The sequence below is a fragment of the Heterodontus francisci genome, chromosome 27 (genome assembly GCF_036365525.1).
Source record: "Heterodontus francisci isolate sHetFra1 chromosome 27, sHetFra1.hap1, whole genome shotgun sequence".
Classification (NCBI taxonomy): Eukaryota; Metazoa; Chordata; class Chondrichthyes; order Heterodontiformes; family Heterodontidae; genus Heterodontus; species Heterodontus francisci.
This window is the reverse complement of record NC_090397.1, coordinates 52,639,829-52,665,593: the sequence shown is the minus strand read 5'-3', so window position 1 is coordinate 52,665,593 and position 25,765 is coordinate 52,639,829. Positions and strand designations below refer to the sequence as shown.

Below are 25,765 nucleotides of genomic sequence, written 5' to 3'. Positions count from 1 at the left end.
TGTCCTGACTACGGTGAAGATTCTGGTGAGGAAGAATCTGATTTCAGCCCAGGACCCAGCAGAAATCTGTTTAAATTTATACAAGCTCGCCCTAGGTTTGAGGAAAGAGACGTAGAGGCATTTTTCATTTCTTTTGAAAAGATACCCAAACAAATGAAATGGTCAAAGGAAAGCTGGGCACCGCTTATACAAAGCAGGTTGATGGGCAGAGTTCATGAAGTTTATGCCATGCTTTCTGAAGAGGCTTCTGCAGGTTATGAGATGGCAAAAAAGGCTATTTTCATTGCGTATCAGTTAATCCCTGAAGCTTACTGACAGAAATTCTGGAACCTCCGGAGATTGTCTGGGCAGACTTATGTAGAAATTTAGAGGGTAAAGGGTAATTTTGATCATTGGATATGGGCACTAAAGATGGAAGCCACATATGAGAACCTGTGTTAACTAATTCTCCTAGAAAAATTTAAAAATTCACTCCCTCCATTAGTAAGAACCCATGTAGAGAACCAGAAGGTTTCAACGCCCAGACAGGCAGCGGAAATTGCTGATGATTACGAGCTTGTTTATAAGCCCAAACCATTTGTCCATCACCACCACAGACCTGAGAAGGATAAAAGGTGGGAGAGTGAAAGGAAGGCAAGTAACTGGAGACAAGAAGGGACAGCTGGGAATGCCCTAGGATCTCCTCCTCAGGCCAGAAAGGAAGGTGCTGAGGGTGGAAGTGAGGTCTGCAAGCCTAAGTGTTATCATTGTCACAAGGTGGGACAGCTTCGTGCAGAATGCTAGAAGTTGTGAGGTAAACCCATGGGACTTACTGGGGTACACAAAGCCAACGCAGACAAAGGGGCCCTGACCGAGAGTAGAGCAGATCAGCCTGTAGCACTAACTTCAGTTGTAAAACCAAATACAAAAACCCATGTGAGCGCAGAGGTTGAGAATAAGATACCCGAGACTTACAGGGAATTCTTGTCAAAAGGAAAAGTAACTCCTTATCCCTCAAGTGAGGCAGGCAAACCTATAGTTATACTTAGAAATACAGGAGCCACTCAAACTTGTTTGTTGGGGAAAGGCATAACATTTCCACCAGAGAGTGTACTGAATGCTAACATTTTAGTGAATGGTATTGGCGGGGAGTATATACCTGTACCTTTGTATCGGATGCACCTAGAGTGTGACCTAATGTCTGGAACAGTAACTGTAGGAGTTATAGAGTCAGAGAGTCATGTAGAATCATAGAGTTTTACAGCAGAGAAACAGGCCCATCGGCCCAATTCGCCTGCACCGACCATCAAGCACCCGTCCAAACTAATCCCATTTTCCCGCACTTGGCCTGTAGCCTTGTATGCTATGGCATTTCAAGCGCTCATCTAAATTTTTCTTAAATGTTGTGAGGGTTCCTGCCTCGACCACCCCTTCAGGCAGTGTGTTCCAGATTCCAACCACCCTCTCGGTGAAAAAAGTTTTCCTCAACTCCCCTCTAAACCTCCTGCCCCTTACCTTAAATCTATGCCCCCTAGTGATTCACCCCACCGCTAAGGGAAAAAGTTTCTTCCTATCTATCCTATCAATGCCCTCATAATTTTGTATACTTCAATCACATTGTAATGGGAGAGCAGAACCTGTTGCGAGTTAGGATCTGGGCAGCAGTGTTTTGGATGAGCTTATGTTATGGAGGGTGGAAGATGTCTTTGGATAATGTCACCGAAGGGCAGCGAGTTTGCCAGTAGACGGAACTGACCTACTCCTGGGGAAAGATTTGGCCAGAGCGAAAGTAGTAGCTTCTGCATTAGTAACAGGGAAACCAAGTGAAGTTAAAGAGACAGAAGGGTTGCAGGAAAAGATTCCAGGAATTTTTCTTTCTTGTGTATAACCCGAGAATGGCTAAACAACTTCCATTGTCGGAAGTCAAATTGGCACCACAGACAGGTAGCCGAATATCTGAAACTTTCTTTGGGGATTTGGATAATCCAAAGGAAATGTTTAATAAATCTTCTCTGATCACAGCTCAGCAAGCTGATCCAGAGTTAAATAAAGTGGCACTATCAGCTCAAACAGAAGCTGAGGCAAAAGACGTTCCAGAAGGTTATTACATTAAAGATGGGATTCTGATGAGAAAGTGGAGACTACCTTACAGACCTATGGACGGAGAATAGACAGTTGTTCATTCGATAGTGGTACCGCCAAATATTGCTGGGATCTATCCAGGTTAGCGCATGAAATTCCTATAGCAGGACATGTGGGGATCTGGTAAACTACATCACGTATAAGTCAACATTTTTACTGGCCAGGTCTTTCCAAGGACGTGGTTCAGTTTTGTAAAATGTGCCATACATGCCAGATTGTGGGAAAACTACAACCTGCCATAAAACCGGCACCTCTAATTCCCATATCAGTTATTGGAGAACCATTTAGTAGGGTGTTGGTAGACTGTGTAGGACCTTTACCGAAAACAAAAGAGAGACACCAATATATACTCACTATCATGGATATGGCTACTTGGTTCCCAGAGGCCATTCCCTTCAGAACAATTTCTGCTAAGGTAGTGGTAGAGAAGTTAACCCAGTTCTTCACGAGATATGGATTACCGACTGAGAGTCAGTTGGATCAAGGTTCCAATATTATGTCTAAAATGTCTCAGCAAGTTATGTGTAATTTGGGTATAACACAGATAAAGTCTTCAGCATACCACCCACAGACACAGGGAGCTTTAGAAAGGTACCATCAGACCCTCAAAACAATGATCAGGGCATACTGTCATGAATATCCCTATGATTGGGATAAAGGGCTAGAATTTATTTACTTTGCCACTAGGCATTCACCTAATGAGTCTACGGTTTTAGTCCTTTTGAATTAGTTTACAGACATGAGATAAGAGGTCCTCTAAAACTAATTAAAGAAGGGTTTTTAGAACAGAGGGATGAATCTTCTGCACTAGATTATCCAGGAACGGCTCAGGAGAGCTTGTAAAGTGGCTCAGGAACACCTTAAAGCTTACCAAAACAACTATGAAGAAATGGGCAGACAAGCATGAAAAGACCTGAACATTTCTACCAGGGGATGAAATGTTAGTATTACTACCTTTACAGGGTGAACCATTAAAAGCACGGTTCACTGTTCCATGTAAAGTGGTCAAGAGAATTGGTAAAGTAAATTATTTGAGTAACACCCAGATCACCAGAAAAAGAATTGACTGAGTCATATCAATATGTTAAAACAATGTTATTGCCGGGAGGAGGATAAGCAAGCACAGGTATATCAGGTAGTAGGGACAGAGAAGAATGAAAGAGACAGTGAGGATGAGGCAGAAGGAGGCCTAGACAATTCTCAAATTGAACTTCCTACTATCTGGTTAGCTAATACAGAAGTGCTAGGGAGATTGGACACTATGCTTTCCTGTTTAGATGCAGAACAATGAGAAGATCTAACAAGGCTACTCACAGCATTTAAAAGTGTCCGTCGGGATAAGCCAGGATGTACAACCTTAGCCACACATGATGTGGATGCAGGGGAATCTGTTCCTATAAAACAGCATCCTTACTGCTCAAGTCCAGAGAAACAGGCACATGTAAAAGCAGAAATCCAAAAACCACCTAATTGAACCCAGTCAAAGCAGCTGGATTTCACCAGTAATATTAGTGCCTAAACCTGACGGTTCAACTAGACTTTGCATGGACTACAGAAAAATTAATGCAGTCACAAAGGCAGACTCCTGCCCAATCCCTTGCTTGGAAGACTGCACTGACAGAGTGGGCAGTGCCACGTTTCTTACAAAAATAGATTTGTTAAAGGGATACTGGCAAGTTCCTTTAACACCCCGAGCTAAAGAAACAGTGGCTTTTGTCACACCAGACGGTCTTTTCCAGTGCCGAGTGATGCCATTCGGGCTAAAAAATGCCCCAGCAACTTTTCAGAGATGAATGAATCAGTGGTAGCCAGTGTTCCTCTGTAGTTTACCTTGATGGTAAACAGTGGTTTACAGTGACATTTGCAAGGACCACGTGGAAGGACCATTTGAGACAACGACAAGCTGTGTTTACAAAAATTACAATCAGCTGATTTAGTAATAAACCTTGCCAAAAGTGAATTTGCAAAGCAAGAGAGTGACCTACCTCGGGCATATATTAGGTCAAGGACAAGTGCTGTCAAAAACATCCAAAGTAAAAGCATTGGTGGAGTTCCCTATCCCTAAGACTAACTGAGAAATCATGAGGTTTTTGAGGATGTGTGGTTTCTACCACAAGCTTGTACCAAATTTCAGCACTGTAGCTGCTCTACTAATGGATGTGCTACAGAAAAAGGAAACCAAGGTAGTGTGGTCAGGGGAGTGCCAAGCATCTTTTCAGAAGCAGAAGGCCATTCTGACTAATGAACCAATGTTGGCTGCTCCAAAAAGCCCTTCAAGGTAGCAACTGATACGAGTGACCTGGAGATTGGTGCAGTCCTTTTACAAGACGATGAATCGGGCATTGAAAGGCCAGTGGGACACTTTCCAAAAAAAAAGAAATCAACACCAAAAAAGATATTCCACAGTAGAAAAAGGAACCTCAGGTCTATTATTGGCTCTGAAGCATTTTGAAGTCTATATCCACCACGACTACACTGGTATCTACTGATCGTAACGTCTTAACCTTTGTGGAAAAATTTATAATCCAGAATGCCAGAACGTTCCGATGGAGTTTAGTATTTCAGCCCTATCATTTAAATATTGTCCACATTGCAGGCAAAAATAATGTTATTGCAGATGCTTTATCGTGAATTTATCTTTGTTGAGGTATATGAGTGCAAAGATGGTACAAAGCAAAATGGTATTAACTACAGGTAAAGAGTGAATGAGGGATGAGTGTGAAAATGTGTTTTAAAATGTTTTCAACTTCTGTTTTAAACATTGTAATGAAACACATATAAAAGTGACGTTTCATTTCTACAAGGGCAGTGTTCCGAGTGTTTCCATTTTTCCTGTTAAAATTTGAGAATTTATATTTTTAAACTGAAAAGGGATTTCATCGAAGCTGAAACTTTGGGGCTTTTTTCCAAAAAAGGTTTCGGAAGGTTTGGACTGAGAGTGAAATATAACGAGTTAGCGGAAGGCAGCTGTTTTCAAATAAAAACCCAGCAGGGGTTGTCGGACTTGGAGAGATGTTTACAAAGAAGTGACAAGGCAAGATTTATAGATGTCATGAGACTGGGCTTCTGGAAAGTTTTTTGGTTTCATTTTGAAATATCGCAACAGACAGTTGGTGTTTGGCCTGAAACAAAAGATTACCCTGCTCATCTCCCTCTTGAAAACCAATCCTGTATCTCCAATGTTTCAGATGCCTATTTCTTCCTGTATTTGAAGAAAGCCTGCAGGGTTGAAGAACTTGCATGTCAAATATGTGGAACTGAAACTTTTGTGGTGGCATTTCTGCTGTAAAACATATTTGGAGCCTCTGTAGCTGCATCTCTTGGAAAGCCTACCCAAGCTGATCTTCAACATCACCTGAAAGCACTGTTCTAGGAAGATCCCAGTAACAGCCTTCAACACACCTTGGGGACACCTAACCAAAACAAAGGATATCTTTCCATACCTTCTTTTCAGTCAAAGTGTGTTTTTTTCATTCCTTCTATTTCTTTGTAACAGCTGTAAACAAAAATCCCATTTATTTTTTTCCCGGTTAACCAGTGTATATGTATGTGTGTTTGAGGGCGAGGATAAATAAGGGACTTTAATATTACCATTTGTGTGCATGTTACTTTATTATTGGTTAAGACTTGTTTTATAATAAACAGATAATTTTGTTGTTTATTGAAGAAATCTTGTTGGTGTGTTTATCCTTGGGAAAATATAGAGTACATGATTGACTGTATTGGTAAGTGAGAAAATTTAAATATATATTGTGACCTGTGGAGAAGTGGAACTAGAATAAACAGTACACTCCTCCCGTCTCGGTCATGACACGCAAGAACCGGAACCCACTTCTACCACACCAGTCTTTGAGCCATGCATTCATTTCTCTAATCTTATTTGCCCTATGTGAATTTGCACGTGGCTCAGGTAATAATCCAGAGATTATTACTTTTGAGGTTCTGCTTCTTAATTTGGTGCCTACCTTCTCATACTGACTATTCAGAATCTCTTTCCTTGTCCTGCCTGTGTCGTTGGTATCTATATGGACCACAACGACTGGTTCCTCCCCCTTCCACTGTAGGTTCCTCTCCGACCCTGAGCAAATGTCCCGAACCCTGGCACCGGGCAGGCAACACAGCCTTCTGGACTCTCTCTTTGCTGCAGAGAACAGTGTCAATCCCCCTCACTATACTGTCCCCTCCTAAAACTACTTTCTTTTTTTCTCCCCCCCACTTGAACGGTTTCCTGTACCATGGCACCATGGTCAGTCAGCTCATTGCAGCCCTTGCTCTTGTCCACACAAGCTGCAAGAACCTCGAATTTGTTGTTCAATTGCAAGGGCAGAGGCTCCTGCACTCCCACCTTCCCGATCCCCATAGCTGCCTGACTCGCAATCGCACCTTCTTGTTCCTGACCACTGACCAAAACAGGTGTCCTATCCTAAGGGGTGTGACTACCTTCTGGAATTAAGTGTCCAGGTAACCTTCCCCTCCCTAATGCATTGCAATGCCTGTAGCTCAGTCTCCAGCTCAATGATTCTGAGCCGAAGCTCCTCAAGCTGCAGACACTTAATACAGATGTGGTTACCATGGAATACCATGGCATTCAGGAGCTCCCATATACTGCAGCCATGACGAAGCACCTGTCCTTCCATCTTTATTGTGTTACTTTAAATACATTTATTTTCTCTTAATTTATAGTTCCCCTCCTTACTGAACTCCCTCTCTTGCCAAACTCTCTCTTCACGCTCTGTACCATCCAGCAGCACTCAGTGCAGACAAGCAGCACTTGACAGTCCCTGAATTTATACTCTCTGTAAATAATGATGTGTTAGCTTTGCCAGAGCTCAGAAATCAGTTTAAGCTAACTACCTAATTAACTAGCTACAGCTACACTCAGAGAGCTTGTTTACCCCTGTTTAAAACTGTAAGAAACCTAACTTGCCTCTTAATTTAAACAGTAATTTCAGTTCATTGCTAAATGTAAAGCAAACAAAAACTGGACTTGAGATATTAACTCTTAAAATCCACTCACTTAACAAACTCCCTTCTTAACACTCTGTGCCCTCCAGCAGCACTCAGATGCGTGGAGTCCAGTTATGCTGAAGATCTCCAACAGGTCTATTAACAGCTAACAAGTATATTCGGTACAGAGCTAACTATTTACAGCACCTTATTCTGGGTGTTAAAGTTGCAGAGTGACTCTGGTGCTGAGTCACATGACTGCATCCTGGTACTTGGCTCATTAGCATACTAAGATCTTATGGGATATCACTCTAAAAGGCAATCATACAACAGATATCACATTCGGTCAAATGCTACTTTGATGTCAACGGCACTCGCTCTCACCTCACCTCTAGAATTCAGCTCTTTTGTCCATGTTTGGACCAAGGCTATAATGAGGCCTAGAGCCAAGCAGTCCTGTCAAAACCCAAACTGAGCACTGGTGAGCAGGTTATCGGTGTATAGGTGCCTTTTTATAGCACTGTCGACGACACCTTCCATTACTTAGCTGATGATTGAGAGTAGACTGATGGGGTGGTAATTGGCTGGATTGGATTTGTCATGCTTTTTGTGGACAGGACATACCTGGGTTGTTAGGTATATATCAGTGTTGTAGCTGTACTGAAACAGTTTGGCTAAAGGTTTAGCTAGTTCTGGAGCACAAGTCTTCAGCACTACAGCTGGAACGTTGTCAAGATCCACAGCCTTTGCTGTATCATGTGCATTCGCGATTTCTTGATATCGTATGGAGGGAATCAAGTTGGCTAAAGACTGGCATCTGTGATCTTGGAAACATCAGGAGGAGGTTGAGATGAACCAACCACTCAACTTCTGGCTGAAAATGGTTGCAAATGCTTCACTTTTGTCTTTTGCATTGACGTACTGGGCTCCATCATCATTGAGGATGGGGTCGTTCATGGACCTCCTCCTCCCACTATTTATTTAATTAGCCACCACTATTCACGACTGATTGTAGCAGGACTGCAGAACTTTGATCTGATCTGTTGGTTATGGAATTGCTTAGCTCTATCTATAGTGTGCTGTTTCCGCTGTTTAGCATGCATGTAGTCCTCTGTTGTAGCTGCAGCAACTTGGCACCTCATTTTTAGGTATGCCTGGTGCTGGTCCTGATATGCTCTTCTACTCTCCTCATTGAACCAGGTTTGATCCCCTGGCTTGATAGTAATTGTGGAGTGAGGAATGTGCTGGGCCATGAGGTTATACATTGTGGTGAAATACAGTTCAGCTGATGTCGATGGCTCACCTTATTTCCTGGATAACCTACTTTGAGCTCTCAGATTTGTTCTGAATCTATCCCATTTAGTACGGTGGTAGTGTCACACAACACAATGGAGGGTGTCCTCGGTGTGAAGATGGGTCTTCACCTCCACAAGGACTGAGCAATGGTAACTCCTACCAATACTGTCATGGATTGATGCATGTGAGGACAAGGTCAAGTAGGTTTTTCCCTTGTGTTGGTTTCCTCACCAGATGCTGCAGGTCCAGTCTAACAGCTATGTCCTTCAGGATTCCCAGGGCTGCTCCCTCCTGACTCTGAACCACTGTGCGGCCACTCCCTTGACGGTGTGATAATACATACCCAGGGATCGTGATGGAGAAGTCTGGGACATTGGCTGAGAGATATGATTCTGTGGGTATGGTAATGTTGTTTGATTCTCCCAAATTTGGAATACCCACTGATGTTAGTGAAGACTTTGCAGGGTCAACTGAGCTGGGTACGTTTTCCTCATGTCGAGTGCTGAGGTCAATGCAAGGTGATCCGTACGCTTTTATTCTTGCTACATTTTTTCCACAAACACATCTAATTGTACCTTATAATTCCTACAAGACAACAGTGACTACACTTCAAAAACACATCATTGACTATAAAGTGCTTTGGAAGATTCTGAGGTCATGAAAAGCACGATATAAATGCAAGCCTGTTTTTCTTTCTTTCTTCTTGACCACATTTATACTACTTGCTTCAATGTTCTTTCTTGGTAACTTGCTTCCTATTTTACAAAAGTAGTTCATTGGCTGCAAAGTGTTTTGTGATGTCCTGAGGTCGTGGAAGGTATTCTATAAATGCAAGTAACTTATTCAACAAATCAATTTGCCTTTGGGTGATTGAATTGTCCCAATTTCCCTTCTTACCCCTAATACCCTCACTTTTATCTTGTGTATGTGAGGATTTGAACCATTCACCACAATTTTCCCAGATCAACTTCCTCAATCCCCTTCAAAATCTGAAAACTTCAGTTGGATCTCCAGAAGAAAAGTTAAGTTTTTAACTTTTCCTCAGAACGATAATTCCTGACATCTGGAATTACCTTCACTAAAATACCACAGCCGTTTATGATATAAAAACACATAGAGATGGGTCTGAAAATCCTCTTGTCAAAAGTTTTACTAAGAAAGTCAGCAATAGTACAAAGAAGGAAATGTTGAATCTTTTTACGAAATGTCAGAAGCGTAAATTAGGGGATTACAAGTCAGATAGTTTGACATCGGAATCAGGAAACACAGTGGAGCTTACTATAAGAAGATATGATTTAAAACAACTGGTCCCTCACAGTGTTCCTGCTAAGTTGCGCAGGCACGCTACCACGCAGCAGCCTGGAAGGTACTGCACAAGCCTTGGCCTTTGATAAAGGAAGTGTGTGGCCGGCCGTTCAAAATAATTTAGAGGAACAGCGTATAAAAAAACAAATAAATGTATCTGCACCCCTAAATTTTAATGGGAACATTGTTGGCTTGTGTGGTTCAATAGAGAAAACCTATATGAAGTACATTTTGGGTAAAGAACAGCGTAAGAAACTACAGCAGAAGCAGTAGGTTTCTTATAATAGAGCAAATGTAGGGGTGCAGATACATAAGTCTTTAAAAGTGGGAGTATAGTTCAAAAAACCTGCAAAATGGAAAATGTTGGATCAGGATCCTGACATCATCCTGCCCACTTCCAAGTTTCACCTAGGCAGGATTGAAGGCGAATGGGGAAGCCCTGTGCAGCAGTCGGGTAAGGAATTTAAATATTCAAATAGGTAATTAAATACTGTTTCAACGAAGCATTCTGGTATTAACAGCAGTGCATGTTTCCCAAGCCATCAGCAATTCCCCAGGGTCAATCAGGTGAGAGCACAGTGAGGAGTGCTTCTTCAGTGAATTTGCCAAGCTGGGAAGGCTTTGATCAGTGAAACTGAAGAGTTACAGCCATGGCCAGTTGAGATGCTACTGCTCACAGAACTCCTTCTCAAAGTATGCTTTCACTGCTTGAGAAATGATTGCTAACTTCTTGGAAGTCAGTTCATCTGTCTTGCACTTCCTGCCGGGGTTGCTATAACTAGAAATCCTTCCTTTGACAGCAGCGGCATGTGAACCCGCCCACCCTCTGACTAGTCGGTGAACTCGGAAGCGGGATGCTAATACCATGGCTTAAAGCCTGGCTCGGGTATAAAATTAAAACCCAACCCGGGCCCGACCCGACCACAGCCAACCCGAACCCGACCCGGGCTTGAGTCCTTAAACTTTTTTTCGCACCCGACCCGACCCTACCCCACCCGACACGAATATCGTTCATCCATTCCAACAGCAGGCTATTCCTGCAGATGGAGTTGTCGGGAATCATGGGTAAACCTGATCCCGTGACTTCCTGGAAGCAGCACTGTTCAGCCCGACCCGATCTGAGGCCGAATGCTGGACTCGGAATATAAACCCAACAGTAACCGAACCCGACACATGTAGACAGATCTCGTTGGGTTTGGTATGGGTAGCCAGGCTTTACCATGGCTCAGTTAAACAGCCACAGCAAAGTCGCTGGAGATTCCAACAGGTTCCTGGCCCGTTAATAGTCCTACCATTTCGGCAGGGACTAAGTTTTGAAAATTCCGCCCAGTGAGTGATTGGCCAATCTATGGAACTGTCTGGGAGATGATAGAAGCAGATGGTGTTGATTCATTTAAATGAAAATTAGAAAGAATTCTAATAATAATACTTTGGCATACAATATGTGAGTAATTTGAGACTTGACATGTGGTAAATATAGCTTGCTTGCAAGAAACAGGTGAAATTCAACCGAAGGTTGACAAAGCTTTTCATTCAAAGGGGGATTTCCTCATATCAGGGTATGTTGTAGACTAAATGATAGATACTGATTGCTGAGGTTAGTCAACAACTCCATTATTTTTGTATCTTGCAACTACTAGGATGGTAGGAGGTGAGCTGGATGGGCCATGGTCATTGGTCCAGCAATTCCTAAGTTCCAACAAACTTGTACAAATTATCGGTTAGGCAACAGTTTGAACAATCCTGGGCATCCCACGATAAGGTATTAGAATCATGGAAAGGGTGCAGTGCAGATTTACTTAAAGAAAGACAGACTTGCATTTAAATAGCACCTTTCAAGACCACAAAAAGTCCTAAAGTGCTTGACAGCCAATTAAGTACTTCTGAAAAGCAGTCACTGTTGTAATGTAGGGACTGCAGCAGCCAATTTGCAATCAGCCAAATTCCCACAAACAGCAATGTTATCTAAAAACAGAAAATGCTGGAAATACTCAGCAGGTCTGGCAGCATCTCTGGAGAGAGAAACAGAGCTAAATGTCTAAAATGTTAATTCCATTTTTCTCTCCACAGATGCTGCCAGACCTGCTGATTACTTCGAGCATTTTTTGTTTTTATTTCAGATTTCCAGCATCCGCAGTGTTTTTCTTTTGTAACAGCAATGTGGTAATGGGCCAGATAATCTGCTTTTGTGATGTTGATTTAGGGATAAATATTGGCCAGGACACCAGGGATAACTCCCCTGGCTCTTCTTCAAAATAGTGCCATGGGATCTTTTACGTCAACCTGAGACGGCAGGCGAAGCCTTGGTTTAACGTATCAACCAAAAGACAGCACCTCCAACAGTGTACTATTCCCTCAGTACTGCCCCTAAGTGTCAGCCTTGAGTTTGGTGCTCAAGTTCTGGAGTGGGACTTAAACCCACAACATTCTAACTCAGAGGTGAGAATGCTCTCAATGTTGACACAATACTAGATTAAAACGCCAGGAAGAAGAAAAACTTGAAAAAGTGCTTTTTCTGACTCAGAACAGGGACAGTTAAATAGATATTATTGTGATTTTCAAACTTATTACTGTCCAAACCTTCCATAAAAGATTGCTCCTGCTGGCTGGGAAATTAGTGACAAGAAACACTCAAGGAGGCAGAACACTGCCACTATCTCAGGACAACCTAGGAATGGGAAATAAATGCTGGCCTTGCCAGTGACATCCATATCCCAAGAATGAATAAGCAAAAAAGTTGGGTCTGCATTCCTCTTTCTGCCTCTCTTGTGGTTACACTGTGGTGTAATGACTCTGAAAGTACAAAAACTGGGAGCATCTGGCTCTGCTGTACAAGGTACCAAACTTCGTACATGATTGGTTGCTCTCTGTGAGGCTAATATTGGAGTTTGAAAGCAGACAAATACCAGCAATCTTGATCGGTGAAACGCAAAATGAAGATCGCCTCCAACAACAATAACCACTTGCATTTATACAGTACCTTTAACTTATAAAAATGTCCCAAAGTGCTTCACAGGAGCTTTATTAATCAAAATTTGACACCGAGTCACAGGAGAAGGTATCAGGACAGATGATCAAATGCTTGGTCAAAGAGAGAGGTTTTAAAGAGCATCTTAATGAGGAGAGAGACAGAGAGGTTTAGGGTGGGAATTCCAGAGCTTAGAGCCTTGGCAGCTGCAGGCATGGCTGCCAATGTAAAGTGATTAAAGGGATGCTGAATAGGCTAGAATTGGAAGAATGCAGAGATCGCAGAGGGTTGTAGCACTACAGAGATTACAGAGATAGGGAGGGGCAATGTCATAGAGGGATTGAAAACATGGATGATAATTTTAAAAGTGAGATGCTGCCATATGCAGAGCCTATGAAGTTCAGTGAGAATAGGGGTGATGGGTTTGGATATACAGGACTTAGATGCAGGCAGCCAAGTTTTGGAGCCCAAGTATATGGAGGCTAGAAGATGGGAGACCAGTCAGGAGAGGATTGGAATATTCAAGCCGGAGGTAACAAAAACATGGATGAGGGTTTTAGCTGCAAATAAGCTGCAGCAGGAGCAGCCTCATGCAATGTTATGGAGGTGGAAATAGGCGGTCTTGGTGATGGAGTGGATGTTGCAATAACCTTCAAGTCTCTTGACACTCAAAGCATCCCTGTGTTCATCAGCAAACCTAGGAGGCACCTACCTTTGTGTGCAGCTTAGCCAATTGTTTCTCTTCCACATGACTCTGGCTGTACACTCGCTTCTTATATCGGAACTGCAAAGAGAAGAGAGAACAAAAAGTTACATCAGTAAGTGATGGGGGACTGATGGTGCAGTGAGTCAAATATTTACCTTTCATCCCTGGGACCTGAATTCAAATCCAACCCATACAATGGTTTTGCCTTCTGATGGGCTCTGGGTAATCCAGTGGATCAGATATTTGCCTTTTATTCCTGGGACACAGGTTCAACTTGAGCCTACTGTTATGACCTCAGTAAAGACCGTTAACTTTAAAACAAGAGATAAGAACTCCCCAGACAGATTAAAGAGGTGGTGGCACAGTGGGAGGGAGTTGCACTGGGAGTCCTCAACATCGACTCTGGACCCCATGAAGTCTCATGGCATCAGATCAAACATGGACAAGGAAACCTCCTGCTGATTACCACCTACCGCCCTCCCTCAGCTGATGAGTCAGTACTCCTCCATGTTGAACACCACTTGGAGGAAGCACTGAGGGCACAAAATGTACTCTGGGTGGGGGACTTCAAAGTCCATCACCAAGAGTGGCTCGGTAGCACCACTACTGACCAAGCTGGCCGAGTCCTAAAGGACATAGCTGCTAGACTGGGTATGCGGCAGGTGGTGAGGGAACCAAGAGGGAAAAACATACTTGACCTTGTCCTCACCAATCTGCCTGCCGCAGATGCATCTGTCCATGACAGTACTGGTAGGAGTGACCACCGCACAGTCCTTGTGGAGACGAAGTCCCGCCTTCACATTGAGGATACCCTCCATCGTGTTGTGTGGCACTACCACCGTGCTAAATGGGATAGATTTCAAACAGATCTAGCAATGCAAAACTGGGCATCCATGAGGCGCTATGGGCCATCAGCAGCAGCAGAATTGTACTCAACCACAATCTGTAATTTCATGGCCTGGCATATCCCCCACTCTACCATTACTATCAAGCCGGGAGACCAACCCTGGTTCAATGAAGAGTGCAGGAGGGGATGCCAGGAGCAGCACCAGGCATACCTCAAAATGAGGTGTCAACCTGGTGAAGCTACAACACAGGACTATCTGCGTGCCAAACTGCATAAGCAGCATGCGATAGACAGAGCTAGGCAATTCCATAACCAACGGATCAGATCTAAGGTCTGCAGTCCTGCCACATCCAGCCGTGAATGGTGGTGGACAATTAAGCAACTAACTGGTGGAGGTGGTTCCACAAATATCCCCATCCTCAGTGATGGGGGAGCCCAGCACCTCAGTGCGAAAGATAAGGCTGAAGCATTTGCAACAATCTTCAGCCAGAAGTGCCGAGCTGATGATCCATCTTGGCCTCCTCCTGAAGTCCCCAGCATCACAGATGCCAGACTTCAGCCAATTTGATTCATTCCACATGATATCAAGAAATGAATGAACGCGCTGGATACTGCAAAAACTATGAGCCCTGACAATATTCCGGCAATAGTACTGAAGACCTGTGCTCCAGAACTTGCCGCGCCCCTAGCCAAGCTGTTCCAGTACAGCTACAACACTGGCATCTACCCGTCAATGTGGAAAATTGCCCAGGTATGTCCTGTACACGAAAAGCAGGACTAGTCCAACCCGGCCAATTACCGCCCCATCAGCCTACTCTCAATCATCAGTAAAGTGATGGAAGGTGTCATCAACAGTGCCATCAAGTGGCACTAGCTTAGTAATAACCTGCTCGGTGACGCTCAGTTTGGGTTCTGCCAGGGCCACTCAGTTCCTGACCTCATTGCAGACTTGGTTCAAACATGGACAAAAGAACAGAACCCAAGAGGTGAGGTGAGGTGAGAGTGACTGCCATTGACATCAAGGCAGCATTTCACCGAGTTTGGCATCAAGGAGCCCTAGCAAAACTGAAGTCAATGGGAATCAGGGGGAAAACCCTCCGCTGGCTGGAGTCATACCTACCGCAAAGGAAGATGGTTGTGGTTGTTGCAGATCAATCATCTGAGCTCCAAGACATCACTGCAGGAGTTCCTCAGGGTAGTATCCTAGGCCCAACCCTCTTCAGCTGCTTCAATGACCTTCCTTCAATCATAAGGTCAGAAGTGGGGATGTTCGCTGATGATTGCACAATGTTCAGCACCATTCTTGACTCCTCAGATACTGAAGCAGTCTGTGTAGAAATGCAGCAAGACCTGGACAATATCCAGCCTTGGGCTGATAAGTGGCAAGTAACATTCGCGCCACACAAATGCCAGGCAATGACCATCTCCAACAAGAGAGAATCTAACCATCTCCCCTTGACATTGAATCCCCCACTATCAACATCCTAGGGGCTACCATTGACCAGAAACTGAACTGGAGTAGCCATATAAATACCGTGGCTACAAGAGCAGGTCAGAGGCTAGGAATCCTGAAGTGAGTAACTCACCTCCCGACTCACCAAAGCCTGTCCACCATCTACGAGGCACAAGTCAGGAGTGTGATGGAATACTCTCCACTTGCCTGGATGGGTGCAGCTCCAACAACACTCAAGAAGCTCGACACCATCCACAACAAAGCAGCCCGCTTGATTGGCACTCCATCTACAAACATTCACTCCCTCCACCACCGACGCACAGTGGCAGCAGTGTGTACCATCTACAAGATGCACTGCAGCAATGCACCAAGGCTCCTTAGACAGCACCTTCCAAACCCGCGACCTCCACCAACTAAAAGGACAAGGGCAGCAAATGCATGGGAACACCACCACCTGCAAGTTCCCCTCCAAGTCACACACCATCCTGACTTGGAACTATATCGCCGTTCCTTCACTGTCGCTGGGTCAAAATCCTGGAACTCTCTTCTTAACAGCACTGTGGGTATACCTACCCCAAATGGACTTCAGCGGTTCAAGTAGGCAGCTCACCACCACCTTCTCAAATGCAATTAGGGATGGGCAATAAATGCTGGCCTGGCCAGCGACATCCACATCCCATGGATGAATTTTTTAAAATTACACGCGACAAGATTTCATGTTAAAACTTACTATCACAACTAAACTAAAACAATAAATATTAACTGAACAGTACTTAGTCGGTAGATAATACACTAAATTACAAAGAAAGGTATTTCCCATTAACTTATTAACACACTCGAAAATTCCACACCACGTTTATATGTTCTCATTGAAAAGGTATCTTTGCAGTTAAAAGTCCCAAATTCTCCCAGATGCAATGGGTTAGATCTCCCAGTGCCCTTCTCAAAGCCAAAGTCCTCTTTGGTCACATCTTCCGAGCACATCGGACTACACTTTGTCATAATCCTGTGGTTTTTTTTCTCTCCTCGGGAAATATAGTGGTGCGCCTTTAAAGTTGTAAAAGATCAGTACGTCTTTAAGGCAGCAAGCTCCAGAGTCAGTGAGCGAAGTGCATTCTGGTTGCCAGGCAACAACCAAACAGAGAGGGAGAACAGAGATTCAATGTATCCATTTTGACTGAAACTGGCTAGCAGAGACACACAATTGACAGACTGATCCAGCACATGAAGGAAATAGGAGAGCTCTCCCTCTAAGTCAATTTAGACCCTGGATTATTGATCTGCTGTGCTCATTGCTGGGGAAAAGAAGAACTTAACACTACAACTTGTTATGCTGGGCCCCCACCTGCCAAGAATGAGGCACATTAATTTTGTCAAGATCATCGATTTTAAACTGTTACTGGAGTGAAGAAAGGACTTGTTAAGCAGATCAGCAGTGGCTGGAAAATCCATTTGCATATTAATGTTTGCAAGGACAAAGCAGCCATTCCCTGACACATTCAACCCACAATGGACGTTTGATTACCAGATGCTGAAGGTGGGGGAACTCGCATTCCAAGTTGACTGCTAAGATGGTCGCATGCACAAACGGACATGGTCAAACCAGCTAGTCACATGACTAACCTGCTGGGCAACCTGAGTTTTTTGAATTTGTACGAACAGTTTGGACTCCTGGACTGCGAAGATCTCTCCTGGCTGGCTTGCCACAGCCTCTCCTGTCTGCCTGCTCCCATCTCTTTCTCACAAGCCTCCAGATCCACTGAAGACACATGAACCCCAAGAGAGCAAAGTCGCCTTGAGTGAACAAGGTTTAAGAAGAATACTGGGCCCCAAAGAAAAGCAAGATCTACCTGCAATCAAGGACTCTACAGTGAGCTCGAAGAACCGTAACAACTCTTCAGATACTGCCTCAAACTTTTCCACTTTATTTTTCTTCTGCTCTTTTCTGTTTCTATTTGCATGTGTGTATCACATATGCATGCTAGCATGGGGGCGTTGTGTATCCATAGGTATCAGTCGAATTAGAGTGTAAGTTTAAGTTTAATAAATTTCAACTTTTCTTCTTTAAACCTAAGAAAACCTGTTTGTACTGGTTTCTTTGTCTTATAATTGTTAGCCTTGGCGCGTCTTATATCCGTAGGAGTCAACCGAATTAGAGTTTAAGTTTAATAAATTTAAACTTTTCTTCTTTAAAACTAAGAAAGCCTGTTTGTGCTGGTTTCTTTGCCTTATAATTGGAAAACAATGAACAAGAATTCACCAAGGGGGATCTAAACAACACGGTGTGTTTAAAATTAAAACCTGTTACAGTAAGACCAGGTGAAGGTTGATAGGGACCCCTAGAGACCTTTCTCACCTGGCCATAACAAACTGTTGAACTAAACTGCTGAATTCCTATCTTTGGAAGGTCTTCAGATTCATCGGACCTTGGAAGACTGCAAGTGAACTTTGACTGTGTTATATTGGAAGACCGTTCGCTGGAAGTGTAATTTGCAAATAATTTATTGTTTTTTTTCTATTTTTTTCAGGCAGCTAATTAAAAACCACACCACTGTTAGTTTGAGTATATATATGCAAATACAGGAGTTGGTTTTTTTAAATAAGTTATACGGTCTTTAGATATTGGTTTATCTTAGTAGTGTTTAAGATTTTAGAAACATGGAAACATAGAAAAATAGGAGCAGGAGTAGGCCATTTGGCCCTTCGGGCCTGCTCTGCCATTCAAAAAAGATCATGGCTGATCATCTCATTCAGTACCCTGTTCCCACTTTCTCCCCACATCCCTTGATCCCTTTGGCATTAAGAAATATATTTAACTCCTTCTTGAATATATTTAATGACTTGGCCTCCACTGTCTTCTGTGGTAGAGAATTCCACAGGTTCACTCTCCTCTGAGTGAAAAACTTTCTCCTCGTCTTTGTTCTACATGGCATACCCCGTATCCTGAGACTGTGACCCCTGGTTCTGGACTCCCCAGCCATTGGGAACATCCTCCCTGCATCTAGCTAGTCTGGTCCTGTTCGAATTTTATAGGTTTCTATGAGATCCCCTCTCATTCTTCTAAACACTAGTGAATTTAGGCCAAGTCAACCCAATCTCTCCTCATACGTCAATCCTGCCATCCCAGGAATCAGCCTAGTAAATCTTCTTTGCTCTCCCTCCATAGGAAGAACATCCTTCCTCAGATAAGGAGACCAGAACTGCACACAATACGCCAGATGTGGTCTCACGAAGGCCCAGTATAACTGCAGTAAGACATCCCTGCTGCTGTACTCATATCCTCTTTTGCAATGAAGGCCAACATACCATTCGCCTTCCTAACTGCTTGCTGCACCTGAATGCTTGCTTTCAGTGACTGGTGTACAAGGACACCCAGGTCTCATTGCACCTCCCCCTATCCCAATTTATCACCATTCAGATAATAATATGCCTTTCTGTTTTTACAACCAAAGTGGATAACCTCACATTTATCCATGTTATACTGCATCTGCCATGCATTTGCCCACTCACCCAACTTGCCCATATCACATTGGAGCCTCTTTGCATCCTCCTCACAGCTCACTTTCCTCCCCAGCTTTGTGTCGTCTGCAAACTTGGAAATGTTACATTTAGTTCTCTCACCCAAGTTATTAATATATATTATGAATAGCTGGGGCCCAAGCACTGATCCCTGTGGTGCCACACTAGTCACTGCCTGCCACCCGGAAAAAGACCCATTTATTCCTATTCTCTGTTTCCTGTCTGTCAACCAATTCTCAATCCATGCCAGTATATTACCCCGAATCCCATGTGCTTTAATTTTGCATACTCTCTTATGTGGGACCTTATCAAAAGCCTTCTGAAAAACCAAATACACCACATTCACTGGCTCTCCCTTATCTATTCTACTAGTTTCGTCAAAAAACTCCAGTAGATTTGTTAAGCATGATTTCCCTTTTGTAAACCCATGCTGACTTTGCCCAATCCAGTTTATGCTTTCCAGGTGTTCTGCTAACACATCCTTTATAATAGACTCTAGCATTTTCCCCACTACTCATGTAAGGCTAACTGGTCTGTAATTCCCTGTTTTTTCTCTACCTCCTTTTTTAAATAGTGGGGTTACATTTGCCATCCTTCAATCTGTAGGAACTGCTCCAGATCCACTATTTCCAGGGCCACTTCCTTTAGTACTGTGGGATGTAGATTATCAAGCCCTGGGGATTTTTCAGCCTTTTACCCCATTAATTTCTCTAGCACTATTTTTTTTAAAACTAATACTGATTTCCTTCAGTTCCTCACTCTCATTAGAACCTTGGTTCCCTAACATTTCTGGGAAGTTATTTGTGTCCTCGTTTGTGAAGACAGAACCAAAGTATATGTTTAATTGTTCTGCCATTTCTTTGTTCCCCATTATAACTTGCCCCATTTCTGACTGTAAGGGACCTACATTTGGCTTCACTAATCTTTTTCACTTCACATATTTATAGAAGATTTTACAGTCAGTTTTTATGTTTCCCGCAAGTTTACTCTCATACTCTATTTTCCCCCACTTAATCATCCTCTTTGTCCTCCTTTGTAAATTCTAAACTGCTCCCAATCCTCAGACTTGCTGCTTTTTCTGGCAATTTTATATGCTTCCTCTTTGGATCTAATACTATCCCTAATTTCTTTTGTAAGCTACAGTTGAGCCACCTTTCTGGATTTATTTTTGCACCAGACAGGAATGAATAATTGTTGTAATTCACGCACACGTTCTTTAGACATAGCTGCAGGGTGACCAAGGATGGGAACTGAACATCCAGGTGTATTCAATACTTAGGAAGGACAGGCAAAAAGGGAAAGGAGGTTGGGTAGCGTGGTTAGTAAAGGAGGAAATCAATGCAATAGTGAGGAAGGATATTGGCTCGGAAAACCATGATGTGGAATCTATATGGGTGGAGCCAGGAAACACACCAAGGGGCAAAAAACATTGGTGGGGGGTTGCCTATAGGCCCCCAAACAGCAGTGGAGATGTAAGGATGGCATTAAACAGGAAATTAGAGATGCATGCAATAAAGGTGCAACTGTAATCATGGCTGACTTTCATCTACATATAGATTGGTCAAACTAAATTAGCAATAATACTGTGGAGGAGGATTTCCTGGAGTGTGTACATGACTGTTTTTTAGACCAATATGTTGAGGAACCAACTAGAGAACAGGCCATCCTAGACTGGGTATTGTGCAATGAGAAAGGATTAATTAACAAACTTGTTAGTTTCTTTTAAATAAACAATTATTTTGTTGCTATCTAAAGATACCTGGTTTGGTTCTCCTCATTCGGGGGTTACTAGTTTCAATTCGGCTGCTGCTTTCTTCAATTTGGAAAGCTTAAAGAAATATAGTGCAACCTGTGGAACGACAGGAGTGAATTGACATTGCTCCCACCGTAATCGGAATTCTATCTTTTGATTGGGGGCTTTGTCCTGAGCAGTCGTAACATATATTTTAATTGGGGGCTCATCTGCGGTCGCATCATATCTTAATTAGGCAGCTCGCATCTGGAATCAGACTCAGACTAATTTGGAGGGCTCGAGTTTGGAGTCATAGTAATTACTCATCTCTGGGATAACATACAAATTGGGGTCTTGCGTCTGACACCATATTAATTGCTCTCGCGTCTGGGATCGTATCAACTGGAAACTCGATTGTTGGTATCTAAATCTAACACCGATTACAAAGAAATAAAAGGAACCAGATCTCTTGTATAATAAGGTACTGGCTATACCACAGTAATGGTATTAGCAGTTAAAGCAGAGTTTTTGGGAAAGCAAAGTGTTTCCCTCAGTGACTTGATAACTTTAACTAAGAACAAATTAAAAGAATTGGCAGGAAAATTGGGGTTAGAATTGAAATTAGGTGGCAAAAAAGCAGAGATAATTGACATAACAGCCCAACATCTGGAATTAGAAGAAGAAGGGGAATACAATGAACAAGAAGGTCCTAAGTCAGAGAGTAATGGAGTGGTATTGGCTAGGATTCAGTTAGAAACGAAAAAACTTGAGGCTGAAGAAGAATTAAGAAAACTTGAACTTCAGAGAGAAAGTGAAACAGAAGAGAGGGAACTTAGGCCAAAAGAGATGGAACTAAGACAAAGGGGTAGTCTTAAATCCAGGGAAAATTCGGGCCAAGAAGAATCTGAATTTAGCTCAGGGCCCAGCGAAAAGCTGTTTAAATTTATACAGGCTCTTCGTAAGGCCGAGGGAAGAGATATAGAGGCATTTTTCACACCTTTTGAAAAAAATAACCAAACCGGTGAAATGGCTGAAGGAAATTTGGACACTGCTTACGCAAAGCAGGCTGGTAGGTTTAGCCCATGAAGTTTATGCCCTGCTTCCTGAAGAGGCTTCTGCAGATTATGAGATGGCAAAAAAGGCTACTCTCGCTGCGTATGAGTTAGTCCCTGACGCTTACCGTCAGAAGTTTCGGAACGTACGGAGATTAGCTGGGCAGACATATGTAGAATTTGAGAGGGTGAAGCAAATTAATTTTGACCGTTGGATACGGCATTAAAAATGGAAACCACATATGAGAACTTTGGAGAATTGATTCTCTTAGAAGAGTTTAAAAACTCCATTCCTTCAGTAGTGAGAACTCATGTAGATAACCTGAAAGTTTTGAAAGCTACACAAGCAGTGGAAATTGCTGATGATTTTGAATTTGTGAATAAGCCAACCTATTTTGTCCGTCACCCCATAAACCCGAGGACGATAGAAAGTGGGAGAGTGAAAGGAAGGCAAGTAGCGGGAGACAAGAAGGAACAGTTGGGAATGTTCCAGGATCACCTCCTCAGGTCAAAAGGCAGGTGCTGAGGGTAGAAGTGAGGTTCACAAGCCAAAGTTTTATCATTGCCACAAAATGGGTCATCTTCGTTCAGAGTGCTGGAAATTGCATGGTAAACCCATAGGACTTGTTGGGGTATGCAAAGCTAGTGCAGAGGAAAAGATTCTGACTGAGAGTATAGCAGAGCAGGCTATAGCTTTAACGACAGTTGTAAAACCAGATACTAAAACTAGAAGGAGTGTAGAGGTTCAGAATAAAATACCTGAAAGTTATAAGGGGAAAGTAACTCCATATCCTGTAAGTGAGGCAGGAAAACCTATCATTTGCTCAGTGATACAAGAGCAATCCAAACACTCTTGCTAGGGAAATATATAAGGTTTCCACCAGAGAACACCTTGAACGCTAAAGTTTTAGTTAATGGAGTTGGCGGGGAGTATATACACCCATACCTTTATATAAAGTACACTTAGAGAGTGACTTAATATCTGGAATGGTAACTGTAGGAGTTGTCCACAGTTTGCCAGTAGAGGGAATTGATCTACTCGTAGGAAATGATTTGGCTGGATCAAAAGTATCAGTTTCTCCTACAATTTCAGAGGAACCAAATGAAATTAAGGAAACGTAGCAATTACAGGAACAAGTTCCGGGAATATTTCCTGCATGTGTAGTCACCCGAGAAATGGCTAAACATTGTCGGAGGTAAAAGGCGCACCACAAGCAGATAGCCGAGTATCTGAACCCTTATTTGGGAATTTAGATAATCCAAATGAGATGTTTAACAGATTGTCTATCATTGCAGCACAGCAAGTTGACCCAGAGATATACCAAATAGCACATATGGTTCTGTCAGAAGCTGAGGCGAAAGGAGTTCTGAAGGCTATTATAATGGCAAACAGGGTTTTGAGGAGGAATTGGAGACTGCCTCATAGACCTGCAGACAAAGACTGGACAGTTGTTGAAAAGATAGTGGTACCACCTAAATATCGCCAAAGATTATTAAAGTTAGCACACGACATTCCTTTTGCAGGACATAGGGGAATTCGGAAGACCAAATCACACATAAGCCAACATTATTATGGCCAGGTCTTACAAAGGATGAGAGACAATTTTGTAGGACATGCCAAACATGTCAAATGGTGGGAAAACCACAACCTACCATAAAACCAGCACCACTAGTTCCCATACCAGTGATTGAGGAACCATTTAGCAGGTTATTAGTAGACTGTGTAGGACATCAATACATACTTACTATCATGGATATGGCTGCTTGGTTCCCAGAGGCCATTCCTTTGAGGACAATTATTGCTAAAATAGTAGCAGAAAAGTTAACCCAATTCTTTACGAGATATGGGTTACCTCTTGAGGTTTAATCAGACCAAGGTTCTAATTTTATGTCTAGGATATTTCAAGACGTCATGGGAAATCTGGGGATTAGACAGTTGAAATCTTCAGCATATCACTCACAGTCACAGGGAGCTTTAGAAAGATTTCACCAAACTCTCAAAAGAATGATTAGAACATACTGTCATGAATAGCCATATGACCGGGATAAAGGACTAGACTTTCTTTTATTTGCCACCAGAGACTCACCGAATAAATCTACAGGCTTCAGTCCTTTCGAATTGTATTATCGACATGAAGTAAGAGGTCCTCTAAAACTTATAAAAGACAGATTCTTGGAACAAAAGAATGAATCTTCGATACCAGATTATGTATCTATATTCCGGGAAAGACTCACAAAAGCTTGTGGTGTCGCTCAGGAACACCTTAAAGCATCCCAAGCCAATATGAGAAAATGGGCAGACACGAATGCAAAAGCCCATGATTTTCAAGCAGGGAATGAAGTATTAGTGTTGTTACCATTACAGTGAGAACCATTAAAAGCACGGTTCCGTGGCCCATATAGAGTGATCAAAAGAGTGCTAAGGTAGATTACTTGATTGACACTACTGATCAACGGAAGAAGAACTGGTTGTATCACATCAATATGCTAAAGCAATATTACTGCAGGGAGGAGGATAGGCCAGTACAGGTATGTCAGGTAATTGGGACTGTTGAGAAGGAAAAGGATAGTGAGGATGAGGTAGAAGCAGGCCTAGGATATTCTCAGAATGAACCGTCAACTATCAGATTAGTGAATACAGAATGGCTCGGAAAATTAGACAATATGCTTTCGCATCTAGAGGCAAAACAACGTGAAGACCTAACCAGGCTTTTCACAATGTTTAGAAGAGTTTGTAGGGATAAGCCAGGATGCACAACCTTAGCCACACATGATGTGGGTATAGAGGGAACCATTCCTTTAAAACAACATCCTTACTGCTTAGGTCCAGACAGACAGGCCCAAGAGGAAGTAGAGGTCCAATGCATGCTGAAGGGCAGCTTATTTGAACCTAGTCAGGACAGCTGGAATTCACAGGTGGTCTTGATGCCTAAACCTGGTGGGTCGGTTCAAACTTGCATTGACTATAGAAATGTCACTGCAATAAACAGACAGATGTGTTGGAGGGATACTGTCAAATTTCTTTGACACCCCAAGAAAAGAAAAATCAGCTTCTGTTACACCAAACTGGGTTTCCCAGTATCAAGTGATGCCACACAGGTTAAGGGGTAACTCGAGAAATTTCTCAGAGAATAGAGACTTGCAGGTTGATAGGTAAATTGGCCATTATAAATTGTCACTAGTATAGGTAGGTGGTAGGGGAATATAGGGACAGGTGGGGATGTTTGGTAGGAATATGGGATTAGTGTAGGATTAGTATAAATGGGTGGTTAATGGTCGGCACAGACTCGGTGGGCCGAAGGGCCTGTTTCAGTGCTGTATCTCTAAAAAAAAAACTATAGTGGCCAGTATTCCAAGCTGTGCAGTTCACCTGGCTGAGGTGACGGACAATAGGGACACTTGGAAGAAAAACACAAAACAACTGGGAGACGATGGAAGGTTGAAATGGGCTAATTGAGACAACCTTTGTAAAATTTGAAGCCAAAAATGTTTTGACGGAACTTGTTGCTGTAGTCTTATCATTTTAGAAAAATTGTATATATATATATATATAATAATGAAAAAAATTGTTAGTGATTTTTCAACTTCTATTTTTTACATTGTAATGAAATGCATTTCGGGAATGGTGTTTCATTTCATCAGGAGCAGAGGCGTCATGATCCTGTATTTTTTTTCTCTCCTCGGGAAATATTGTGAGTTGCCTTTAAGGCTGTAAAAGATCAGTACATCTTTAAGGCAGCAAGCTCCAGAGTCAGTGGGCGAAAGTGCATTCTGGTTGCCAGGCAACAACCATACAGAGAGGGAGAACAGAGATTCAAT

General features: G+C 42.8%; 1 protein-coding gene across 15 annotated transcripts in view; it reads right to left on the bottom strand.

Annotated features, from left to right (window-relative positions):
* shank3a (SH3 and multiple ankyrin repeat domains 3a) overlaps window positions 1-25,765 on the bottom strand; it is a 1,286,992-nt gene that overhangs the window by 957,511 nt on the left and 303,716 nt on the right. For all 15 annotated transcript variants that reach the window (XR_010977672.1, XR_010977671.1, XR_010977670.1 and 12 more), the window contains one exon: window positions 13,350-13,421. Coding sequence is in view for 12 of the 15 variants with exons in the window: in XM_068059355.1 (XP_067915456.1) it covers window positions 13,350-13,421 (72 nt within the window). In the remaining 3 variants the exon portion in view is untranslated. The remainder of the gene's footprint in view (window positions 1-13,349; window positions 13,422-25,765) is intronic.